Source organism: Haliotis rubra, unplaced genomic scaffold (genome assembly GCF_003918875.1).
Source record: "Haliotis rubra isolate DU_JTF1 unplaced genomic scaffold, ASM391887v1 Scf537, whole genome shotgun sequence".
NCBI lineage: Eukaryota > Metazoa > Mollusca > Gastropoda > Lepetellida > Haliotidae > Haliotis > Haliotis rubra.
This window is the reverse complement of record NW_025767232.1, coordinates 418,749-446,473: the sequence shown is the minus strand read 5'-3', so window position 1 is coordinate 446,473 and position 27,725 is coordinate 418,749. Positions and strand designations below refer to the sequence as shown.

General features: G+C 39.2%; 1 protein-coding gene and 1 long non-coding RNA gene across 7 annotated transcripts in view; one reads left to right on the top strand and one right to left on the bottom strand.

Moving 5' to 3' along the window:
- The window catches only part of LOC124253280, a 20,130-nt gene extending 6,016 nt beyond the window's left edge, over window positions 1-14,114 (top strand). For both annotated transcript variants that reach the window (XR_006892154.1, XR_006892155.1), the window contains one exon: window positions 13,911-14,114. This is a non-coding gene — a long non-coding RNA (uncharacterized LOC124253280). The remainder of the gene's footprint in view (window positions 1-13,910) is intronic.
- On the bottom strand, window positions 9,335-27,725 carry LOC124253278 (paired box protein Pax-2-A-like). Of its 5 annotated transcripts, none has more exons than XM_046687020.1 (5): window positions 27,539-27,725; window positions 18,073-18,128; window positions 15,961-16,187; window positions 14,739-15,183; window positions 9,335-10,329 (listed from the first exon to the last, which is right to left on the bottom strand). In XM_046687020.1, the coding sequence occupies exons 2-5, from the start codon at window positions 18,083-18,085 to the stop codon at window positions 9,911-9,913; spliced, it is 1,104 nt and encodes a 367-aa protein (XP_046542976.1). In that variant the 5' UTR covers window positions 18,086-18,128; window positions 27,539-27,725; the 3' UTR covers window positions 9,335-9,910. The 5 variants fall into 5 exon arrangements, with proteins under 5 accessions (XP_046542976.1, XP_046542980.1, XP_046542978.1 ...); XM_046687024.1 differs by having other exon boundaries at window positions 15,967-16,187; window positions 27,539-27,724; XM_046687022.1 differs by lacking the exon at window positions 27,539-27,725 and adding an exon at window positions 25,557-25,944.

Here is a 27,725-nt window from a genome sequence, read left to right as displayed (position 1 = left end):
TATGTACTTTGCATTTTTGGTCGTGAATTAGAAAATATAAACCCTCGAAATATAAACAATTTACTTCATCGTTGTACAGTTATAATTGCGATATGTGCTAAATCGGACATCAAGGGAGGTAAAGATGATGCTAATAACGAGATCGGTCGTAAAAAGGAGTTACCCCCCTTGTCCTGTTCAGCTGATGGCTTCAAAATCAAAACGAGTTTAATCTGTTTATTACCAGGTAAACATTGTTCAACTCTAGTTGTAACGGGTATGACTTACTGTACGTTTTGTAATTGATTTTAGGCGTAGAAGTTATCATGGCTATCGCATAAAATTGACACCATTAGGTGCAGTATGACTAACACTGTTGGCACGTTATCTCACACGGAAGGAGAGTAAATACCTTGTCGCTAGCTTCAGTTTGAACCCAAGATGTGTCTTAGCAACATCGTTTATGTGGGTATATGACACAAAGTTAGACCAAGTGCAGGGGAGTTATGCTTGAGGGGATAAATATTTAGCAAGATTTTGTTATCTGCAAAGCGCGTAAAACACAAACCAGGAATGTTTAGAGGAAACATCTGCACGGATTATTACATGGCCGTATTCTCCCACAGCTTTGGAATACCTCTGAAAAACAAGCGTGATAATTCACTCGCCTCCATATAACGACCACCAGGATGTGATAGGTTAACGAGAGCTGGGAGAATAGAGTTTGGGGCTACGTTGTTTTTGTTGGTTTTTTTTGTTTGTTTTTTGAAATCCAGTTTTAATAGCTACGTTGCTTTGATCACTACCGCGCTATAACCCACCTGAAAACCGTATATGTGCAACTGTGTGACATCTCTTCATGGCCACACAGAGTGATCTGTGCTCGTGTACAACAGAATTTGCGTTCAAGACAGTATGGCAGGTTGAAGCCTAAAACAAACTCACTTGCGCCATTTTGCACGTGCTAAACGTGAGTTTCGGTAACTGTTACCCGTGTGTACAAATAGATTGGACCGAGACATTAGCGAAACCATTCAACATTTATTATATATATCCGTATATTTAATTACTTCAAACATTATGTGTCTTTTCTGTGCATCATATGAAAGACAAATTTAATAGCGTACAATGAAAGATTGATATGTCCTTTTCGTATGTAAACAGTGCTTTTGTAGATTCGAAGACATGTTGTTTGGAAAAACACATAAATGACTGTCTGATGAATAGAGATCTCACATAATGATCACTTGGGTTGGTGTGTTCATTTCATTTCAAGACACATGAGAGAGTGGCATATATATTTTTCGGTCATCTGAAAATCTTTGTTTTTGAAAGAAATGGGCTTTCAGTACTATACCATACCATACCATACCATACCATACCATATATAGCGCGCTGTGTTACATTATGACCGACTGTCTAAAACAGCGGCTGTGAGAAACGACCTTCACATACACGTGTTCAATTTACAGAGAGATTCATCCACATCTGATGGTAATTTCCAGGGGGAATGGATAAACTCATTGTTGACATAGTTTTCAAGATTACTGCATTATTATCATAAAATAGGAAGTGCAATTTATATTTGTGTGTTGCATGCATGAAGCGAATGTAAAGGTTTGGTTCTTTTGGCTTCGAAAACAAGATTCAGTTAAACAGTGTGTGAATTGCCCATGGTAAACATCGTATCAACGACGAATCTTTATCAGACCAGGGCTGAAGATCAGTGTTTGAGACATTGAGCTTTAGCTCACGTGTTATAATCCACACTGGGTGTTCATAGCTTTCTTCCCTTGGTTATTCAATGTGTTTTATTTCTTTAGGTCCAAGCTAGCGTGTATTTTACACCAGTGAGTTGACATTTTTGTTAAAAGAATCTGCTTAAAATACTGTTTCAGGTTTCATCTGATTTTTATGTATTCGTGGGCCGCTCAAATGTGGATTCCCAAGATCAACATGCACGTCATTCCTATGCATTATTCACGGCAAAGAAATTCATCTTCGCAAAGAATAAATTGGGCAACCATACATCGAGTATTTCACAATCATGAGTTTACTTTTTTATTGAAAAATAATATTTCTGCTTAAAATACTGTTTCAGGTGATATCTAATTTGTACGCAGCTCATATGTGGAGTCACAAGAGCGATCTGCTTAGCATGTCCAATCAGCAACGTTCCATGCCAGTCACAATGCCTTCTCTATGCACTTTTAATGAAGTAGTTCAAGTAATAGTTTTGTGATAACTGTATATAAAGACCTTCAAAGAACTGCATTTTCGCTAAGAATAGATTGGGTACTAGTAATCATACAGAGTTATTTATCATGGTTATGCCAAGCAGCTCAGTATGGTGAGTATGTTCTCATTCTTTACATAAATGCGCAGCTCATATGAAGGTGTGTCTGGCTTTCAGAATATCTTCTGGTGGGGGTTTGAGGTAGTTCATAATTGTATTTAGTTTTAAAAATGTAATGTAATATGTGTTTCGCAGAGACCATGTTTGTTGATAGGCTTCTAAGTGTGATATACTGCTGAAACACGGATGTATCCATGCAATACTTGTCCAAAGAGGTGATACGTATTTTGACTAATTGCATTTATTCATGACCTCTTCAGGAATGTCATCGTATTGTAAGAATTGATAGGAAGTGTTGTCTATTTAATGTTCAATGACAGTTTTGTCCCTAATTGACGAAGCAGCACCCAGTAGGGTCCACGGTAACAAACCATCAGAAGCAAACCTTATTCTAGACAGCCAGTCAAAATTCAGAAGAAAATTACGTACTCGACACATTAGTAATTATTCCATTGAGATTGTTCAGATGTAATTACGGATATCCTGCTTTTTAATATATTGACGAGTTTCTTAGTATTTCATTGAATTGAAATTTATTTTTAATGTTTTAAATGAATCGAAGTCAATATTAAAAACTTTGAAATAAATATCTTGCTTAGCAAATATTATGCTTTTGCACAAGCAATGGTTAAATATCTGGTTATTATCGTGTTTATAAGACATGTGGGATAAACAGCTTATTGCTACCCCTCAGCAATGTAACGACTACAGCGAAGGGAAAATACAATTTGAGACGTGAGGTACTTTTTGTCCCTTGTTCCCATTACCACAGCGCCAGTCTGTCGAGCAGATCACTCCATCAAATGATCAAAACAATATTATTATTATCGATAAATGCGTATCCGTCACTTTTGAATTATAGCATGTATCTCTAACTTTATATCCTTATGATAAAATTTCTAACCTTCGAAAGCTATATTAGATAATATATATACCGCAATGTCTCAAGTCCGCGTTTGACTCATGATACAAGACATACATGAAGCAAGTGTATCGTATCTCACGTCAGTAATATCCCTTGATTTCCCACCGGCTTCTTCAGCGTTCTTCTTGTACATATCCAATTTACGCTCATTTCATGAAAGGTTATTTAGATCGCATTACACACTTAGGATGATGCCTATTATGTTGTCCTTTTCAACTAGTGCGTTTTCTTTCTGAACTATCTGTCAACCAATGTTGAAAATATGTTTGAATGTGTCTTACAATTTGACAGTATATTCACGCTATAGACCGATAATTTAGGGAAAATGCATGTCTTTGCCAGATGTTGGGAAGTTAATATCGTAACTGATTTGCTTCAAATGCTTTTGTTATGTGTAATTTTGTATACTAAAACCAAATAAGTATACACCTAACACGTGATGAGGGGTGGGAGCTGCGTAAATACGTGTATATTTGTGTGTAGTTTGATTCAGTTATCATCGTTTCGATACCACGTCAGAGGCGGATAGCAGGTAACATGGGTGGTGCTTGAAAATAAGGTGTGTGTGTAGGAGGGTACACAAAACGATTCTTTTGTGCTATATGACCTTATCCTGGACATGTTCTTATTTCCAGAATAGAACTCACCATTGCGGTAAAGTAGAATAGTACAGTCAAAGACGCACTTCAAATCTCCCCCATTTGAAGCATTTACATTTTGCTGGCACCCTCAAATATTTTCGAGAACCTATAGTGTTTCTTTGTTTTTTCTTGGAATATGTCAACTAGCCACATGTTAAGATAAACGTTATATGAAAAGAAAGAACACGTGAGTTATTTTCTTACTGACCTTCACAGTCTTCCTCCAAAGACTCTTATGTCAGGAAGCAGATTGAAAGTAGTTCCGATATTGGTGTTAGGTCCCTCGAATGGGAGATCAATTATATTTTGTTAGATTACAATATTTCATTATAAAGTGCATAAATAATCCAGTGTCCATGTGACAAATGTTTACTGAACGAACTTAGCTCTTTTAGTGTATATATTTCCTTATATATGCTGTTATGGCCAACAATAATACCTCATTGTTTAGAAAACAATACAGACATACTTTCTAGGACTACACTGACAAGAAGATACTAGTATTATGTGTCAGTGAAATGAACAGTGATTTGCAATGTAAGGCTATTTTCACCTCTAGCCCCGATATTTACTGATACAAAAGTATAAATTATAAGGTTTAATGTGAAATTCCTACACATTTTTAATACTTATTTTTAACTATATGCATATGAATAGTTTTCCATATTTAAGTACATATGCACAGTTCAGTTCAATAATGAAACTCTACGTATTTCCAGAGCAAATAATAAACTGAAAACAAACACTGTAATTAAACATTAATATCAAGAAAAAATAGAATTTTGAAAATGTAACACTAATTATTCGAACTTATGTTTCAGAAGATATTTTAAAAATAGATGTCGTGCATGTTTCGATATTCAATGAAATACAGCTCGGGCACTTTAATTGTTGTTATTGTCCGTGTATGCGTATTCAAATGTTTGTATTTATATATGTTAACACCCGTTTCAAGGTTCTGTATAACCCACGTGTAATGTCGCGTCACGCATGGTTCATTCACAAATCTGAAGCTACCGCCATAGACCCTCAAAGTGTTGATGTTCCAGTGACAAATAGACATGTGTAGAAAAATACCGGGTGCAAATATTTGAAACCGTGCTTAAACAAGACATAAAATTGTGAACAAATACCACGAATCAATTCCAATCTGTCCCCGTTAGAAAGTATCAAATGATGAGCCCCTAGGACTCATGGTTCTATTGTCGTGCAGCCCCCGGTCCAGCTCGGAGACCCTCGGGCAGACAGATACGTCCTCAGCGCTTCCACCTTTCAAACTTCACCATTTCATCTTAATTGTGTCATTTAACTGTTCAAGTTGTGACACAGTCGCTTTTAATAATAAATGAAGGCTATCGCGGCTTGGTGTATTCTTTTGTCATCTCGGGGACATCACGGCGGAGGGCGAGCTAATTAAAGGGGCAGTATCAATGAACGTCTCCATTGGGTTGTGCCTGTGTGATATCCTAATAGGCGACAAGAGAAGCTACCGCCCTGATTAACTTGTCATTAACATTGAGTGTTGGAAGGAGGCGGGATGAGAGGATATCAGTGCTAAATCAGCTGCTCGTGTTGTTTTAATACGATCGTCTCGCCATCGACATGAACGTCTTACAGCGTCTTCGCTGGCTCATACTGTGGACATTAAATAAATATTTATGGTAAATATTCCGTTTTGAAATGAGTCGTTATCGCATTGTTATGGTACAGCGACAAATAGTGGCGCTGATTCCAGTTGGTAGTAATTCCCTGGCTTACACTTCGGAAAGAAACAAGCGAGAAACATGAAGAAAATAACGTCTACATAGAAAACCGATTTCCATGTAAACAATTTTACCTTACGAGGTGCTCCTTTGTAGCATTTGTCCGTGCTAAATATGTCGTGGTTCCTCGATGGAGAATGGTTGCATAGCACCGCAAGACGCTGTATATCCGAGCATTGCTATTGTGTTCCAGAAGTACATTATATTTATTTCGCTCGTTGATCTTCGTGTTCAATGCGACAGAGATGCAAATACTAAAATTCTTAAAATCTTTACGATTATAATAAGACATGCGTATATAATCAGACACCATGCCCGTCAAGATCAAGCTGGTGGAAGCAACTGGCTCACAGCAATACAGCAATAATTAATTGGATATACAAAATTACCTTTATCTACCAAATTCTATCTCGTATCCCTTACTTAAATTTAGAACTAAATATCATAAACTACCAATTGAAAAAGGTCGCTGGACCAATACACCAAAAGAAAATAGAACCAGCAACCTTTGTAATTCATCAGCCATAGCAGACGAATTTCATTACATTTTTCGATGTACATCACTTGAAAGTCATAGAAAAAATCTTATACTAATTAAATATACCAAAAATGCCAGCCTCCATTCTTTCAAATTACTCTTCATCCAGTAAAAGAAAGGAACTGAAATCCCTTGCAACATTTATAAATATTATTGCAACACGAGTGTCATAACCTCTCACTATCATGTTTGTTGTACCCATTATATGTACTGCCATCTTGCACATCATACTGTATTATTATACCTTGTAATTCACTCTTATACCACCTTTGGTGGTCCATTGGAGAATAAAGAATCTGAATCTGAATCTGAATCATAGATGTTCGGTGAAAACAACTGTATATTGTATGTAAATATCAGGTAGATGGCAGGGAAGAAAAGAATCGGACATGGAAATTAATAATTAATATTCACTCTACCACAGAAAATGTTTTTCGGACGAAAGTATAATGTGTGTGAACGGGTCTGTCAGAATGCATGTTTTCTTAACATTTTGCAAATAAATTGTTGGTTTGATTTCATCTCGAACGAAATGTTCCGTCAGAAGCAATTATTTTACTCAAAATATTTCACTATCCTTTCATTCACAACTTCATGTCATATGATGCAAGGGACTAATACAATGCACTGATATTAAATTATATTCTGTAGTTGACAAGTGAACCCCTTTTACCTAAACTGTATTACGTAACATGATTAATATTGAAGATATGTTTAGGCAAATGGGTTAAAAGTCAACAAATAGTTTAGATGACCGAGAATATATCGAACATACCGTTGTGTTCATTGTGAATCTTAAGTGACGGTTAGGTCCATAGTGAACATGTGTTTGTGTGAAGGATTTGGTGTCGGTCAAAAACCAATAATGGAAACCGGGGGAGAGTTAAACGCAAGACTATGCTACACAGACTACTGTTCAAAATAGGGTTAAACAGGGTTAAAGTTGTATGTTGCATGCATAGAGGCGGACATGCAGCTGGTCTAACAATCCAGTGATCACCAGCATGAGCATCGATCTACGCAAAAGGAATACGATGGGCTCGTCAGCCAAACCCGTTTGCCACATGGGTTCTATTTGCGAAGCCCATTTTTGGGTTTCATTATGCCTGTACCACATTGATCTTTACGAAGCATATGATTTAATAAATAACACCTTCTTGTTTATTGCATAGACTTGTTATCCATAAAGTCGTATGCCTTCTTGTTTACCCACCATCTTGTAGAATGCCGGTCAAACGATCCCACTGATTGTACGTTATAATTGCTAACGATGCCATTTTGTGTGACCAAAAGACAAGATATAAGATAAGGAAACACTTAAGTCTCCACAAAATGCAGTATTCGCCAAGACAAGTACCATTTAAAACGTGATAGTGAAGATACAACTCTGCAGAAATTCTGCGCAATATTATTTTTCAAGGACCAGAATTGTTCGACAATATCTAACGGCATGTATTCTTGCAGAGTACTTTTCCAAAACCCTAAATTGCTCTTAAGGACTATCCATTAGGAAAACGCTGGCTGTTGGATCCGCGGTAAGGATGTCTGGTGAAACACCGTAAGTGGCTTGTATTGCCTAAATTGTACATGTCTGTAAGAAGCATAAACAAATATGTTCACCCACACGTGGGCATGTACACGAGGATTATCTGAATTAGTTTGTTCAGCCACGCGCGTGGTTCTATATATGGGGTCAGGACACGTACAAGAGTCGCCTGTAGAGTGAGTGAGCTTAGTTTTACGCCGGATTCATTAATACTCGAGCTATATAGCGGTGGTCTATAAATAATCGAGTATGGGTCAGACAATTCAGTGATCAACAGCATGAGCATCGATCTGCGCAATTGGGATACGGTGGCATGTGTCAACCAAGTCAGCGAGCCTGACCACCTGATCCCGTTAGTCGCCTTTTACGACAAGCATGGGTTACTGAAGGCCAATTCCAACCCGGATCTTCACGGGTAGTCAGTCTGTAGAGGTTACATGTGGGCCCTGTAAGGCACTGGACAATAGTAGATTGTTTATGTTGCCACCTGTTTGTGAGATTACGTATTACAATAGAGGTCACACGTGTAGTTATATACTCTTCAAATGTAGGGGTCGGGACATAAATGTTAATCGCAAGTATTAGAACAAAGGTATGTGTTGACAAAAAATCCCACGCAAGAGTGTTTATGTCTGTAAAACTTTAAACCAAATCGCATCCAATAGTTTGCACGTGATTCATACAGTAGCGTCACACACGTGCGAAGGGTCCTGATTTTGATACTTCAAAGAAAGGTCGAGTAATCTCCTTGGTCCATAATTGCTGTCAGTCTTGTTGAATCTGCTTATCACGCAGGTGTGATTTAGCTGATTTCCTTAATTGTTTGTGTATGAATGAGTGATATGGAGTCTGCAACGCGCGTACCCTCTAAGGGCTATTTGCACGCCGGGAACTGGAGAAAGGCAGCGTGCAGTGACCAATGTGTTTAATGTTTCACAGTCTGTGATTAGCGGACTACAGAGAATCCCAAAATAACCTAAAATGGTGACGACTGACCCCGTTCTTGTCCCACCTTCAGTTGCACAACATCGCCAGAATGACATGGCCAATGCTGAACCACGACTTTGGCCCCATTGGACACGCGTGGGACATGATAGTGATTTAAAATTTAGATTGCCGGTCACCCCGGCTAAATTTTGAGAGGTGTAGGGCAGATTCCATCAAATCGCCATTGAGAGACTTTCGCAGCATGCCTCGTAGTGTGAATGAATTTTTTCACAATTCGTGAGGTAATTCCCCATTACTAAATAAAAAAAACTGCAATTTTTGAAATTTCCTAATTTAACCAATTCTGCACGATCGTTTGGCGTCATTGCATCTACTGTCAGTTACATATTCCTGATTCGTTCACCTACATTGCATAGAGCGACGTTAGGGTGAAGGGTCTTACGTTTTATCAACATTATTACCGAAAAGAAAAATAGGAAAGGATCAGCAACAGTATGATGACACAGTACTCCCGTCAGCGTCCATAAAGCATAGAATTGAAGAACCAGAAAATACAGTGACACGATAACGTCCGTGCTTCTGTGTAGAAACGAAATGGGATTCTTGAGAAGTAAATTTGAAAACCCAACAATATCATATAATTCTTTAACGTTTTATTTCGTAAGCTTCGACAGCAATATACGAATGAAAATAAATTAGCAAAGTTTGCAAGGATTATTTACACTTCAAATACCTGGTAACTACACATTTAAAGTATTAGATAAATAATAGTAAACCAGTGTAGATACTTCATGTAAGTGTTTAAATAATGCGAATGCATTGGAGCTGTTTGAGAGGAATCAACAAACATGTTTCGTTCTAAGAAACAACGCTGCTCAATAAATACAAATTTAACACTAACAGCCCTTGTCGTAGAAAGCAAGCTATCGGGATCTGGGGGTGTCCATTCTGTAGGTCTCCGCAGGCGTTCCAGGCACAGTCACCGACCCTTACGTCGCCTGCTGGCGTGTTGACGTCAACGTCACTCTTAGTCCACGAACGTTTCAGTGCCAGTAGCGTTTTGTTCGAAGACAGTTGAACTACCGTACCTACCAGGTTCGCCCCGTCCAGAAATGTTGGCCGTTTGCACGGGATACCAGTCACAAGTTATCGCAATAAAGATGCCAACTTGAACCGACGATTTGAGTTTTTGGATATGTTCGTAGTGGATATTTTCATGATGCAGGCACATGACTGAAACCAGGGCGCATGGGAGTCACATGTAGTGGATATAGGCCTACTGAGGCACCCGGATGTTGAGCTGCGTAGGGTGAAAAGCTGGAACGCATCAACGGATACGGCAGCATTCGCGAGAAGCAAATCGGCGCACGTGCACACAGTCCGATTGAGTTACTGAGCGAACTCACGCTGCACAAGTCCTCAGAACTTTTCGATTTGCTCTCCGCCCGACTCGAGGTGCACTTTGCTGGTGTTGAATTGTCCCTCTCTCGCTTGCTTACTGTCGCCGTCTCGCTGCTTGTAGTCCGGGATTTGGACACAGGTGTGTGTTCTTCAGAATCGGATTCACAGTTTTCCAACCGTCTTTTCTTTTCGGGTGTTTCCTCGTCGTCAGATTCTTGTCGTTTGTCCTCAACTGAAGATAAGAAAAGAATACTGTCAACAAATATCGTTAATGGGGGCACCTGTTGCATCGGGTGACATGACATCTGACATTTACAGGCATTTTAAGCATCAGTTAACCGTAGTAGTATGTCGAAAATATGAAATGCGTTCAAAGTTCCGTTGAACACCACGGAGATCCATTACCACGTCAATTTATCTATTTTCTAAACAGGTAAATGTCAAACTAACATGAGAGTAATCACAAGTTTATAATGGTTAAGGGTACATTGAATGTGGTTTTCGTACCTTCGTCTGCTTTTCTTGTTTAATATTTGTACCTTATCTTCTGATTATTGCAAATCTGACCCTGAATTAAAGGCATAATTTCCTGATCAAATTCCACTAAACGTTATTTTGAATTTTTCTCATTTTGGTTCGCGTTAAATACTCAAAGTGATAAATAAACCTGCATAATTATCGCGGTGCAACATCACGTCTTCTGTCCAGTCTCACGAGATCTCACGCGAGCTTACATCCGGAGCGAGTGACGATAGCTTTGTGGCCATCTCTCGCCCCAACATTTATTTACAAAACCTCGCAATCACAAAAGCAATATGCTTCTCAGTTTGAATTATTTATAACCTTTACGATCAAATCATTTGGCTAAACATTTGGATCTTTTCACAGCCCTAATCTGCTCTGTGCTTGTGAGCTGTAGCACCTGCTGGTATGATTGCGGTGTCGTCTTCATCTCCCGGAGGCTCTTTTCAGCTCTCTAACTGACAACCACATTATTCTGACCTTATCCACCTCACGGCCCCAAGTTTTTATTCCTTTGTAATTACTAGTTGTCCGCCATATGCGATGCTTTATCCACAACTACAAGCTATCAACGTCGAGCTTCCTGTGAATTTTTAGGATCTTCGTCTTTTTGAAAGTCACAGTATCTATATTTTTTGAACGAGTGAATTTATATCTATTTTATCCGCAATCTTACGTTAAAATGTTTGAGTTGATATGATCTCTTCTCTAACATACTCTATGACATGCATGTTGACAATTTTATATGTTTTATTAAATTTATGTAAATATTTCATGCATTGAATTTGTTTAGTACTGGACAAATGATAAAATTAGAGACATGTTCAGTCTCTAAAGATAAGATGTAAGGGGTTGATATTGTGAAAAATTATTTTCTTTTATTTAGTAAACAGATGGCCATTACACACTGACAAAAATAGGGACCATGTGCATTAGTTTTCAGTGAAGTTCAATACACAAGTTATGAAAAATACTTCATAATCCCTAATTTTGTTTGATGTACGCGAAAAGTGTGCATGGCCTTCCCTACCTGTAGCGGCCATTTTGTAGTGCAATATGAATGTTATAAATGTTATCATGCATACTGCAAGTAAATGAAAACGATTATTGCTTGCAGTCTGAATATACCGAAATGTCGCGACGTAAATTCCATGTTTACCTTAGTAAGAGAGGCATTACGTTTTTTTTGTTAATTTGTTTCATATACAAAATAACTAACTGGAATTCACGTATATGGATACCTGTTAATGTTTATATTTTCGTCTAATGTTAATATCCTTAAATCACGGTTCTTGTAACAATTACAAAAAAGCAAAATAGCTTTGTCGACAGGAACTTTCTGTAAAATCGCACCCATCTGGTTCTTATATTCTGCTGTGTTCGTTTTTTTTTTCTCTCGTTAAATCTGAAACCTTAGTGAGATTTCGTCACAAACTGTCAAGAATTGATCACGACATCGGTGTCCCGACTTGGTGCTATGCATAACGAACCGTGATGGCTTCAGGTATTTTACATGGCACACGAAACATTTTTTTATTTGTTTTTCATTTACTGTAGAATCTGTGTGAATAATAAACGAAATTTCAATTTTGAAATTTACTTTTGGGTCATTTTCCCCTTATGGATTCATTATAAATTTCTTGAATTTATTTGACATGCCACAAACCCTTTAATTCAAGAAACGTATGAACAATCGATGTTGCTAATTAAGATTGCTACAGGTTCACTAATTAGTTGTTTTAATTCAATCACGAACCCAGGGTATTTCAATGAAACAAGCCATTCAGGTTCAACCTCTACAAATCATTTGTGACCGGTGAATACAAGGGGTGTTAGCCATTGAGGGGAATTCATTGTTGCACTGCTGAATATCACTATAAAGATTCCTTCATTAATTGGCTAATTAATACCAGATTTACCCAGCGCTGTTACTGCTTAACAGGGCGACATTAGGGATTCGTCAGAGCATGACACAAAGCTTTAAATATTCATAAGCAATTTGATAAAAATCAGGTAAAAATGCCCTATTGTTTTCTAGTCAATGAGAAAAGCGTTTTCAGGTGCGATATAGATTAATTTTCGGCGAAGGGGAGGGTAAACTTGAAAAAAGTCATGGTTTTACCATCTGCTTGTATCAATAACATCGTAAAGCCTTTTCGTTATTTCCAAAGAACGTTTGTTTATGTTCGTTCTGACAAAGTGAAGCGGGTGATAGGTCGAGTGTGAGACAAGGGTTGGATTTATGATGTTTAATCTTGCTATATTCAAGACGAACTGCCCGGTGCTACAATGTTAACACTGACGGGCAATTGTACAATGACAGCCAGCAAGTAGCCTTTCAAACTGTTTCTCGGTGTTCGCCAAGGGAACATTTACTGTTATGATTTATTCATATTTGGAAACAATTCCTTCCCGGCCTACACTAGTGTGGTGCAGGGCGGCTTTCTTTTTCCGTCTGTTTCTTTGATATATTTCTCATTTGTGGAGAACAACGTGTTTTTTGGGCGTCTTGTAAGATCTTTAGGATCCCGTGCATCCTAATTCGCCAATATGGTCAACAATCTGCTAACCCTAGCACGTTAGTCTAGAGAGAGGCTCCACCCGCTACTTTTCCCATATGCCGCGAGTTCTTCGCCAGGATTTCACTTAAATCAATGAGGCGTTTTATTTCAATTAAGGCGTATGCTTCGTGTCAAACTAATAAGTAAATTAGCCTTAAGTCTATTAATTTCTAATAATGTAATGAAATACTAGCTTGATGGATCGGGAACGTTTTGATTGATCACTTAGTTTAGTTGTAGAAATGAATTAAAGTTATCGCCCTTTCGTTTAAAGAGTCTTTTGTGCATAGCTTTATTCTGTTCAGCGCGCCTGTTCGCAGATTTACGTGGGTGCTATGTGCAAATACAACGAGCATGCTCTTCTGGGGTCACCCATAACACTGCTTCTTTATCGTACAATACACAGAGTTGACTTTTTTGTCTTTTCATAAAACAGAAAAAACGGACACTTTTGCCGGTGTCTGCCATAAGGTGCAGATTTCTTCGTTTAAAGGAGTGCTTGTTAAAATTAATAACGGCCTGCTACGAAAGCATTGATACTAATATTGTAACATTATAAGTAGCTTTAATGCAAATTTAATTATTATGTCTTAAGGTGTTCCTTGAGACCATTAGGAACTACCTAACAAAAGCTGTCTTTGGATATTTTGTATCATTTTTCAAAATATTTTTTAAACTAATTTAATTTATTTAAAAATGGTTTTGACATAATATTGTTTCTCTCGGATAGGACCTGACCTTATGCTGAACAGACGTTCGAAAGCAACAACCATTGTATCACATGGAGCAGGCCGGCAAAAACATGCTTCCAGAAAACGAATTGTTTTAGAAAAAATATATTACCCCATTGAAACAAAGTTCCTTGATTTATTATAAATTCAATATACTAGTCATGGTCTCCGGGTCTCTATTAATAAAAATATTTAGAACTAAATCACCCATGTTATTTATGTAATGAAAACAACGATCTTCCTGATGTTTCGTGCTTGTTCAGCGCATACATGCATTGGACTACTTAGATTGGAACTGAAAGGGTTCGTTATAAGCATGGTTCGTTATAAACATGGTTCGTTATACACAGCAAGTGTCTTGGACCCCCCGAGACGAGTTCGTTATATCCGTCAGTTGGTTGGTTATAATCGGGTAAATATTGTACCTACACTTTCATTGATAATCAATTGTTCTTGCCATATTCGGCGTAGAATAGGTCTTCAGCAACCCATGCTTGCCACAAAAGGCGACTATGCTTGTATTAAGAGGCGACTAACGGGATCGGGTGGTCAGGCTCGCTGACTTGGTTGACACATGTCATCGGTTCCCAATTGCACAGATCGATGCTCATGCTGTTGATCACTGGATTGTCTGGTCCAGACTCGATTATTTACAGACCGCCGCCATATAGCTGGAATATTGCTGAGTGCGGCGTAAAACTAAACTCACTCACTCTTGTCATATTTCTTTCTGACCTTTTTATTGGACATAATGTCCCTGTTAATAATGAAATTATTATTTGTTTCAGGTTTTGTTTTGTAAAGATGCTCCAAATTACTCTACTAACCTTTAACCCTGTCTTCGGCTTTCCTTTTGATCCCCAACGCTCTCTCAATGTCCCTTTCTTTCTCTCTCTCCTTCTCTTCGTCCCTCTCCACCAGCTTCCCAATCGCCTCACCCCCAAGGGGCTGGACCAGGCGAGGGTAGGAGAGCCCGGGTATGGGTAGTGGATACCACGCTCCGGGGTAGGACGGCATGGACACAAAGGGCATGGGGTTGGGGGAGCAGGCAGGGGAGAACCTGGTGGCCAGATCCATGGCAAAGGGGGATTGGTCGGGGGCACAGGCGTTGGCGTTACGCAGTATTCTGTTGATGGAGCTGACGCTAGGGATGGTGGTGTCATCACAGACTCGCTGCGCCAGCAACTGGTCGCGGATCTCCCAGGCGAAGATGGAAGGGTTCTGCTGCTTCAGTTCCAGGATCTTCCGCACCACCAGAGGCGTGGCCACTTGCTGTGGAGGGACAAGGGATATTAGTATACGTCACATGATGTTTTTTGTTTAGCCCAAAACTTAGCAATCATATAATACTATCCTCAGCCTGGATATAATATAGTCGGGGGGAAACAATCCACTGATAAACATCATGATCATCAGTCTACGCAAGTTGGAAATACTAGTAACGATTATTTAGCAATATTCCAGCAGCATCACGGAAATAGGCTTCACACATTGTACCCTCGTGGGGAACGAAACCGAATCTTCGGCGTGACACGCAAACGCCTTTATTCACGAGTCTGCCCACCGTCCTTCCTCATCAGTATTTGTTTGCTTAATTGTCGTTTAACTCCACACTCAGCAATAGTTGCCGTTTAACGTCGCATTCAGCAATATTCCAGGTACATGGCGGCGGTCAGTAAATAATCAGGTCTGGACCGGACAATCTCCCATTCACCCAATGTGGGAAGAAAATAGCTGGTCGATAACTTTTACAGCTTAGTAAAACACACGAGCAAGGGACAGGTGCCGACATACCAAGCAACATAATCGGTCGAATCTTGGATTCGAACCTATGGTCTTCGGACCACAGGGTGTTGGATACCTTTGCGCTAGCCTTGTACGATGTCTTAATTTGACTAATGGGAGAACCTTATAGGATCGACCATTACATATTTTAGATTTCGGAGGAAAACGGGTTTTTAAGACGACATATTTAAGCATTGTCGATGTTTTTGTTGTTTTTAAACAGAATAAATTATATGTTACTGGTAGAAATAGGACTATAGTTACCCGCACCTTCGGCTTGCTACCGCCAATAGACCCGGGCTTAATGGAACCCGTCTCGTAGTATCTTGTGAGGATCTTGCTGACACACCCGTGGGACACGAGGAGTTGTCGAGATATGTCACATGGCCTAACGCCCATCTGAGCAAGCTCCACGATCCGACGTCGTACATGGTCAGGAAGTGGACGGCCGTTCACGAAGACCCCTCCCAGTTGATTAACCCCTGTCTGGCCTGAGGAATAAAACATAACATTTAACTAAATGATGAACATTGTAGTTCATATTTTAAAAATTACATGTCCTGTGTCCGCCTTTTTCTCAATTTATGTTAAAATGAGACATCTGTAGATCTCTCGACACACAATTCCTACCCGACAGTTAGTGCCGTCCATCAGAGAGACAGATATTTCGTCTGGTAGTTGTCACTGATTACAGAACATTATTGATCTGCCTCCGGATTAACGATTGGGAACATTGAAAACATATTTGAATCAGATGTTTTGCGCGCCTTACCTACTAAAGAAGACATTTTCTGCGTACACCAGCACGGTTAACCATCGCCCATTGTAATAATATAAATATCTTTCCTGACCTTAAACGATATCTGTCGATTACGTATGACTACCTTGGTAAATGAAGCTGCAAATTGCCGTACATTCCACATAGGGAACAAGCTTTTGCAGCTTGGGACTTTCTATGGAATGATATTTTATAGAACTGTATTCAACAAACTCACAGCTTGAAACCGGGGATATTCAATGAACAACAGCGGAAGATGTATTAATGAAGCGAGAGATGTAAGACGAACGATGAGCGTCGTTTTACGCCCATAAACACGCGGTACTTTGTGGGTCTCCATCTAACCCAACCCGCCTGTCATTTGTCCGCGACACAATCATATGTCTTTTAATTTCTCAGACTTACACTTCGACGAGTTCGTTTTAATAACCATACCCGCCTTCTTGAGGATATACAATAACCGCGAGTGTTACTGCGGGTGTTGGTGTAATTGTAGGAAGCAGCCCAATTGAGAAATTTTCTGCATTTGATGGTTAAATGCCGTCTAGTATTATGGCCACTGTGGATGTGATTTTCACTCTGTGATCAAAGGTGTACGTGAACAACGCTGGGTTAACCCCTCTTACTTCGCGATGGCCAATTCAGCGGTACGCTGTTCCCCGGTACATTATCCTTGATGGCGTTCGTCGCTGCGCGGGGGTAATGAGGAATAGCATTGTTCTGTTTTGTTTTGTGTGTCTGTGTGAATTCTGTTGTTCAGTGCTGCATCGAATGGTACAATTGCTATATAAGAAGCTACCTACTCAAGTGACAGATGGACTGGGGAATTTCACATAGTTAAGTAATCGTTCAATGTGTAGCTGATAAAATCTCCTAATTTCCTCTGCAGTAAAAGCAACGCGCAGTTTTATGGTGGGAATAAAATCTAAATAGTTAGAGACATGTTATAGCACGTGTAGCTGTTTCAATATGTATACAGAACTAGAATACCTTAAATAATTGGCGAACGTGTCTTTATGTCGGATTTAACGCATCTCGGATTTATCAAAGAAACGACTTCGCACAGTGTACTCGTATAGGAAGTCTGACACGGATATTCAAAGTGAAGAGCGACCGCTTTAACAAAAACGATACACTGGCGCCTCGTCACGTGGCAATTGCGATGAGTGGGCGACTTAAACAAACATGAATACATGAAAATTATTTAACCTCAAAATCCCAACAGAACCATAAACTCCCAAGGGGCTATCCGTTTATACCATCAGAAAAGCGTTATGTATCAGTGTACATTGTGACTCAATGCACAATTTGAACATCAGCTTAATAAATGGTCAATATAGAATATACTACACAGCTTTTTATATGGGTATGTCAGATATACTTCAACAGAAATGTATGACGGTTTTTTTCTGTTAAATCACCCCTATACATATTTGAGTCTTTCTCACACACACATATTAGAACCATCTCTTTTAATCCATGGGTGCCGTTGTCGTAATCCTCGCGTACTTTAACTTAGGCTCAATAGGCTAACGCTAAGTTTGTGTTGTACAACGGCACCGAGAATATTGACAAGAAGTTAAGGAACCAAACTTCACCTGTATGGGGCATGGTTCCTGCCGACTCCACAGTTGTAGGCTTTACTTCTCTTCACCTGAAAACAAAGTAAATCCTGAATTAAGAACATATGAAAAACTATTCATTCGAAAATCAGACTCTAAACGGTTAAAGCAGTCCATTGCATCTCACATAGTCGCTGTGGTACTTGCCTCGACGATTATAAAGGTCTGGTTCACAGCGTTAGGAGCTATAAGTGCGGTCCCGAGCTATTAAAACGGGTGGATTTAACGCGCAGCGAGGCGGCTCCAAGTAACACTCTCATCCTCCTCATCCTTGTGAGCGTATACCATATTGATGGGAAATATGTACACGTAGATAGACCGATAGCACTTAGGCATGGGGCACATGACTAAGCTAAGTTCAAACTCGGAGCGAATATAAATACCTTATCAGATATCGTTACTCTCACATGCACGGGTAACTGCGCTACAAACAAGCTCTTTCTGTGAGCTGTTGCATATAAATGCGAGTTTTAGTTGACGATAATGTCTTTGGTAAACGGGTACATTTTTAAGGGGTTTACTGGGTGCAAGTTTTATATTTTGACACATATAGTGTTATTCTGCACGCTACAGTAGTAGTGGCATTGTCGTGGAGCACACTGTCTGCCGTGTATATACTTCGTGCTTTGTTGAGTTTATGAAGTGAGGTGAAGTAGGCATACTCCAGCATGATCGGGTACAATTTTAGTATATGAATCATCGCTACCCGATACATTAACGGGTTTGGGTGTATGATAATAAACGGCCGATAATAACAGAAACAAGGTTTTCGTTCCAAGATACACACGACTATGGCAGAGAGTATTTACAGTATCTTGCGGCAGCTATCAACGGCGGTAATCAATACATAAGACGATAATACTGGTACACGTTCAGGTTATATGTTCAAGCAAACCACAAATCGCGTTATCATTGGTAATCCTTGATAAAATGTTTTCGGTATGTTTTTTCATGTATAAAGCAATGATAAATCATCGTAACCACTGCCAACCCAGCTGTCCCACTGATCAGAGAAGAGAATCAAAACTTCAACATTGTATCTAAGTTAACATTATACGGCTCCACTATATCTGTCTTCAGATATCTGTAAGTTTAATTAAAGTAATCAGTTCTTAGCAGCTTGTTTATTTCATGCAAAGGTGAAGAATCATCACCGCCGGATATAGCTGGTATATTGCTGATTGCGACGTAAAACATCAGACAAAGGAACGACTGACTGACTGAGTTTGGTTTTACGCCGCTTTTAGCAATATTCCAGCAACATCACGGCGGGGAACACCAGAAATGGGCTTAACACATTGTGCCCATGTGGGGATTCGAACCCGGGTCTTCGGCGTGACGAGCCAACGCTTTAACCATTAGGCTACCCCACCGCCCCACACAAAGGAACGAGCAAAGATAATACAAGTGCTTGCGTTTCACTGCAAATATCTATATGTCTTCTATACTCATAAATTATTACCAGTTTTATGCATTAACCAAATTTCATTTATGCTTTAAGTTTTAAGATTTTGAAACGACTGTTGTCTCTCATAACACATATTGAGTGATTCTGTACTCTTACTTATGTTCTATGTTTATATGTATTTAGTAATATATTGTACACAAGTGAGACGTAAACAAACAACTGTCTGTCTGTCTGTCACGACGAAACTCGATATGAAGATGCAAGCCCTTTTTGCCAGTCTCCACACTGACGTAATATTACTTCGGTTAAAACAGCTACAGCAACGTGGTACCTGTCTCTCTTATAGCAACGTGGTTTTCAGAAACTTTTCAATATATCATCATTGAAAATGTTAGTTATTAAACGGTAATTACAAACCTGAGGACACGTTTGAAAATATAACCGTACGTGAAGAGATACACATATTGTGTGTCACGGGTGATGCAGGTGGTGTGTCACGTGATGCAGGTAATACAACAAAACAAACAATTTACAAGTACAATAATTCCAAAGAACACATGTACCAACTTACGATAGGCAATATTTAACTTTAAGAGATAAGGAATCGTGTTACCTTTCACAAGCAGCGCGACATCTACCAACGATGCGACAGGGAGGAGACGCTCATGCAATATGTTTCCTAACGCTCCTTACGGGGGATTAGTCAGGGTGTTATCTACTTAACGCGGGAACCAGAAGGAGTTCCGCCGCTCCGGAGAGGACGATTAAGGACAAAGATCGACTACACGTGCCAAGAAATGACCATGGCTTGAGGCGGTCGTGTATTTTCTATTGTCCGTGGTGTATGGGACATTCCCAAATTGACACCCTTCTCAAAAGCCTCTCATCGACTCATCACCTTTTTTCGCCGCGGTCAGATCAAACGGTCGGTTGAAGCAATTACCACTATTGCAGTACAACGTTACGTGAATAACCTTCAAAAGAACATGTTGCTTTTATCAAGTCGTTAGTTCAAGTCCTTCTGTGGTGAAATGGAGGATTTGGTACATGGGAAGAACTTAATCCTCAGATGAAATAATCTGTTTGAGAATCAACACGTTTGAGTGAATTATATGTCGCTTCATCGGTCTCGTCACTGGACGAGTGCGTTTGTTATGAGACGATGAAAGATTTTAGCAGGTTGAAACAATTTGGAAACTTCCACACATGCTGCCATCTCCCCTCTGTTACCACTACACTGAGTAAGTCATTGCAAAGGGTTAAAACAAACCGGAAACAACGAAACGTGAAACAGAATAATTAATTACCTGTTAACAGGCTGTTAAACGGCACGTTCCTGTTACTAAAAACAAAACCACGCGACAAACGTTTTGGCAACAGTTTGTCAACCCGAACTTTACCGAAACACACTACTTCCAATGAAACAATGTACATGCAAAAGATCAAACGTTCAATCATAACGGCTGTTATTAGTTACCTGATGTAAATCTAGCAACTGTGAGCAGCATGTGTGCCCACTCGTACAAACAGACTGGGAGAACGGAACCGAAAACAATTGTTGACATATCGCAATGTGTTATAAACTACCGCATTATCTACAACCGCCGACTGTGTTTTAATAATGTAAAGATGAAAAAGTAAATAATGGGTCAGAAGTAGACTTCAGATTGAACAATCAAAATATCAGTTCTCAAGCAAACGCTTGGGGTTGCTTTGTTGAAAGAATGTGGTTGAATAGTTTAAAAACTTACGGAGACTAGTAATTGTTTTAAATTTCAATATTTTATGATTTCTGTGTTCATGCACCATGATTGAAACTGTGAAACACGGAAAAGCTGTTGTCACCTACAAAACAACGCGACAACGTGTCGCGCTTGCAGAACAAACGGGTTGAGTTTCTTTGGTTTGATTGCAGTGCTTTAAGAGCTAACGTCGACATTGTCAGATCTTCTCAGGGCCAGCGATAAGGAGCAAATTATTTCTACGTTTAACTTAAAATAGATTTAAACTTATGAAAATATTGTTATTTAACATGTAACTATGTATCCAGAAATTCAATATTCAACACGAGAACAATAAGTGAACAGTTATTCGTTTTAATGTTTTTAAGATATTATGTATTGGGGCGGTTATACATATTCCAGATTGGTGCCGAAGTAAAATACACCTTGGGTGTGGGAGGACATCGACTTTAACTTATAAACCCACCCCTTCCCGTATACAGCAGTGTGTAACAAATCATTACCACCCCCGTTTCTAGTGGGATGACCAGAAACCATTTGACCTGCTGCAGGAGGCGAAACCCGCCGAGTCCCAATACCCGGCGGCGTTCTTACGGGTGTAAGAAACGTTATATGTCATTGTTGTACAACAATCAGGACAATTTCAGATCCGATAATTTGTCTTATTAGAGCAGAGTTGTGCGTCCTTTTGTCGGCTTGACGTCCAAGAATATAGTCCCCACGGGACAAAGACGGATCACGAGGGAGGCTCCCGAAACAGTTAAGTCATAAAAGGATATAAAAGTTACTTTGGGACAATGGTTTCCCTCCTTAATGACACAATGTATCTTCGCCTGACAGCGATATATACAATCCGCTACGACTTAAGGAGGGAATCATAGGATTACTAAACCAAAATAAGAGCAAGTTTAATACTTAATCATCTTCAATTAACGCCAGTTTAGTGGGGAACAGATTGCTGCGAACCTGTGTACCTTAGCACTCGGAAACAAATCGATGGAACTGCTGTGAGAGACACAGTCGACCAATGGGAGCCATTACCAGCTAAGAGGGTGCCGTGCTCGCGTCTTCCAGCGGGATGCTGGTCAGAATACGGCTTAATAACCACTTCATACACGAGTTCTGAACCATTCTTTCATTGTTTCCTTACAGAATAATCAAACTTCGCATGGCAGAGTAAATTACAGATAGACTGGTTGATAAACCCATGTTGTTTTACCACTGAGTTAACGGAATTCCCACCAAGCAGGAAGAAATGCCGATTATACAAGTGGTATACAATTTTAAGACTTGCAGTTCTGTGAAAAGTTGTTAGATTTTCGGGGGAGATTATTTCGCAGCTTGAAATTTTAATTACATGCAAGGTGTCATTAAACAATACGGTATTTGTTTCCACACGAGCTGTGTGTGTCTGATAAATGCGATTTCCATTTTACAACTATTTAATAGCTAATTCCAAACAGATTTGAACCAAGATAGTTTTGTTAGCAATACCATCAACTTGAAGGGGTTCGTCATTTAGGTTTGCGCGACAAGCACCCCCTGAAAACCAATCTGTTCTGTAATACCAGTCTGTATATTATTTGAACTCTTAAAGATGATTAGTCAAATGGTCACAGGATGCAAAACGAAAACGAATGGGGAGATGTGATGTTCTATACCTTCATGAAGTACTAAAACAGCATCCTGGTGATTTAATCTGACTACACTGAAGGAAGTCAAGACAACGGATGACGTTTTCTGTCAAATAATCATTGTTTAAAATACAACCATCTCTTACTCTGAATTTATACTGGCATGGTTTAATTTGTTAACAAAGTGGCAAGGCAATATGGTTTTAGAAATAAAGTTATCCGGGACTATGCCAAAGCGCATCGATTAATTACTCGGAAGGTAAGGAAATAACCTTCACTTGTCGGAACCCTTACGCACATTTTCTAAACAAAATAAATTTAAAGTAACAATAACTAATTACAAATATTATATCAACAGCGATACATATAAAATCATAAAACAAAATTAAAAAGGAATATATTTTATAAGTTAGGGTAATAATACAATGGAATATGGAAAGTTCTACTGCTTTTATCCGTTTGTAATAGGTACGACTGAAGTCAACACAATCCCGTATTGGTTTTAAACGCAATATTTAAAGAATGATAGTATCCCCTAAATTTAGGTTAGAAAATAACAAATAACAATGCTTTCTGTGAAAAGCACAACGTGTAAGATGAAAGACGGAATTGTCAACACGTCGAATAGTTCTGCAGCATTTCGTACAACTGTTGGCCTTTTTTATCCGACGATCAATAGAAAACCTATGCAAGAATATTACAAGAAATTAAATTACATTGAATTAAATTGCCAATGTGACCTGCAGAATAATACCATAAAAAGCATGATCATAATATGGTGTTAGAAGGCAATGAAATACTGTGATAACCTTGTGTGAGCAGAAGGGCGGACGGCGGAGATGGTAAGCGGGACAGGTAGAAATGCGACTATTGCTGTGCCGTGGGGAACATAGTGTGACAAGAAACGTGGGTTCTTCCATATATACCCTCCACAATCACGTGCACTGGAAACCCACAGATAAACAAACCCCACAAATCAAGGCCGACTTCCTCCCATGTTAAAATATTGAAAGTAAATCTTTACCACTGATTAAACAATGTATCTGTTATCATCCCTGATTAACAGATTCCATTCAGAAGAATGATGTTTAATCCTCTCGAGAAAATACATGCCGTGTGTCTGTTATAGAAACTACTTTACCACGCCGTACGTCTTCCGAGTGGGCTTTTGTTAGGTGCTTATTAGCGGTGCGCCATCTGCAATTGTTTAATTGAGCAGCGCAGGTAATTTCAGCTTTGTACTAATGTTTTAGCAGGTTAAGTGTTTAATTGTACCGTAACAGCCCTCCTCTTTACGGAGTTAGCGGACCTCGGGCATAACGATGAGCAGCCGAGAAAACTTTGAGTTCGTTGCCTGCGGTCACAGATGGATGGATGCATGCGAAAGAGTTTGTGTTGAAAGTTGGTCTGGAGTTTACCATCTGGTCTCGTTCCGCTCAGTGCTATCGTCGCATCATGTTAGGATTTGGTAGATAATATACACATGCATGTATAATATCACGTGTTTGTTACACTATCGTACGTTTTGCACGTGTTTTGCCATCTTAAGCGTGACCATGTAAAAACGACTTGACACGCACGTCTGTTTACTTACTATTACCTGATCACTTCTTTTGTAAAATATATTTGATCTTAACGCTTTTAAATATGTCTTTAATATATTAATAACTTTGGTTTTATTAAGTCCATATCGTGTTCTCATCCCGCTGTTGTGTACATAATGCGACTATGAATTTTAACACACTTAAGTCAACGATATAAACAAGTAAATAAATACATAATTTCGTGCCAGGGCAAAACATTTAAGATGGCACACTTGTTAAATACCTGGAAAAAAACCTTTAAAGAACGGAATAATAATTTTCATACATGGGAGATTTTCGATGTGCAAACCAAACCACAGGGAAGTGCATGAAGACAACCCACCAAATCAGTTCAGTCTCAACTCAAGACGGTAACGCTGACATCGGTCGATTACTGATGAATACCAGTCCCACATGAAACAGAGGATACTACTTTGTCCCTATGTACGCGCACTGACAGAATGTGTACTCTGTATTCCCTATCTCAAACCCTTTCAATACATGCTCACGTGCAAACTTTTTTTCATGTGAAAACAAAGTTATCTGAAATATCCTATACAATTCTAAGCAGCCAGTAAGCATTGTTGTTAACAGATAAAATATATAACAATGGTTATTAATCATTAATTGAAACAAATAATCATTAATTAAAAGTTTACAAACATGCTACTTATGTATTCATATATTTTTGCATTGTTATCATCCTTTTTATTATTATGATATAGAAAGTTGTCAAAATATTACTTTCAATTTAGACACTTAAATTTCCCGACAATTGAACGATTTTTTCCGCAGTGAAGTTGTCAAGTATGAAATATATTTAATAATTATTTTATTTCATGTCAGGTATAAAATATACTTCACGGGAATGTATTGTCGCGGAAATGCTTGAATTAATTATCAGATATAATATTCTGTAAATTACATTTTTTTTCATAAACTGTATATATTTTAATGACATTATAATCAAAACTTTAAAAAGTTTAGAGTTGTTTAAAACGAAAAGGTAGGAAACTGTTTACGACATAGAAACTGGCACAAAACACTTCATTGACTAGTGATGTATACAAATTATGTTGTGGAGACAACTTACCTGAAATATTGGAGCAGCGAGTGTCAGTCGAGCTAGTCGCGAATGGGTGTCACGGTTGAAACTGACAGGGTATCTTGGATGCGCGTGGCCGTCACACTTACCAACCGTCAGTGCGCACGCTCACGCCCGCCAGCCAATCAAATCACAGTCTTTGTATCGCCACGGAAATTGCCCGGACTTCCGTAGACAGATTAAGCACTTACGCTTCTCGTAGTATGTTCATGAATTTTTAAAAGAAAGTTGATGAAGATTTCAAAAACACCCTGCGTTTGTATGAGCGAAGATAGACCGCCAAGTCGTGTTGTCGCAGCAAGACGGAGTCAATTTGCGAGCGGCACGAAAACCGCTTCGACTTTAAACGTTCGGTACAAATTACCAGCGTCGTAATTCTAAAGGAGGGAAGAACGACTGTTGCCTTCGCTCTTGTTTTCGATAGAATGTTTTGTCCTCTCATGCGGAAATGAATTTCAACGAACTAGAAGACGAAGCGGAGAGAGGGAGGGTGTATTCAATGGGGCTATGAATTAAACAAACCACGACAGTTCCCTGGCCCTCCACTACACACGGTTATGGCACATACGTCTATATGCGAGCGTCGCTCGTGCGTGATAAACTCCTTATTTTCAGAGATCTAGTTTAGTATTTTTCGACAAAATTCTTAATTTATCGTGATTGACGTGGTATTAAGACCCGCCTTCTGCATGTAACTCTGTGAGACTGTGGCCAAGTGAATAGCGAACAGGGCGAGTAAAATGGCCAGCCGCTTGGCACTATCAGAGAAAGGAAATGAGCTGTATTGTCTATTTTCTCTCTAGGAAATACGGAGTTAGGGGATTTTCAACGCTTTTATGTGGATCTTTCAAGCTAGGGCGACAAGACATGTCTGAGGTGTTGGTCGAGAGAACAGAGCGAGGATGAGAAATTTCCTGTTCGTTTCAATCGCTTTATGTGCATCACGTTAAAGTACGAGACCTATGGCTGTCTGTCTTTCACGGGAATAATATCAAAGTCACAGATTTACGGGGTATGTCACTGTCGAGTCGGGGGCAAATACAGTTGATCTTCTCTGCAGAATCGTCTGGCGGCACCACATTAATACCGGGGATGTAGTATTTAGATGAATAATTAATTTCATAATTAATTAAAAAGTTCACTTAAGGTTTGTTCAGGCTTATAATTCTATGGAGTAGAGACGACGGGTCTTTATGTTTTGAAGGGCATATTTGGAGGAAACCTAACACTTTAATTGGCAATGCAGCCGGCAGGGTATTAATTTCGTCACTTTCAGGGTAGAATATGGGTTGGAGGTGAAGTGCATGTGATGTGCTGGAGGGTACAGATTCCGTAGAGTGCATGTTATTTTAATTTATATTTTTGTTTTTAATTTACTAATTTTAAAATTGTTTTTAAATCTACACTTGTTTCCATTTGTGATGACGTCACATACCACCTCATGTAGTTGAAGTGGGGTTGGGATTATTCGTAACGGTATCGGTATGCCGGACAGTAGACTCACGGGTAAATACTAGTATATCATACACTAGAAAACTTGATTCTACCAAACTAACTACAAACGTTATCAAAACGTCACTGGTCTTGAAACAGTCACGGAAACACTGTCAACTACAGGTAATAAACACACCTGTGATACCTGTATGAAACATCGCCATCACCATTGTTTCAGTTTTAGCCACTATGAAACATGGCGCACACGCCCAATTACCTGGCAGTATGTACAGGGGTATGACCATATCGTCCTATTAAATATAGCGTTAGCTTGTCACATTTTACAAAATCTCGGTAATCAAGAGATGTAGCTCGGATTCCAATTGCTGGCTGGTACACAGTACCCCTTATAATCCGGACTACACATGGATTAACAACTGGAGTATTTGAAGCTTCAAGGAAGCTCCCAGTGATTGTAAAACGCAGAAACCGATTTTACTTAATCCCATAAACTATTGCATGATATGATTCTGTACCTGGTAAAACAGCGTCTTTGACTGGTTAATCACATGCTGGCACTTTAAGGGAGGTATGCATGGATCCAGTTGAAACGTCTTTTAGCATTACCCTCATGTCTAATCCAAAACAGGAGTCTGGCGAACGCTGAAACGGAGGTCCTACCGTTCAGCTCCGTGAACACCTATTACAGGTAACATCTTTTAA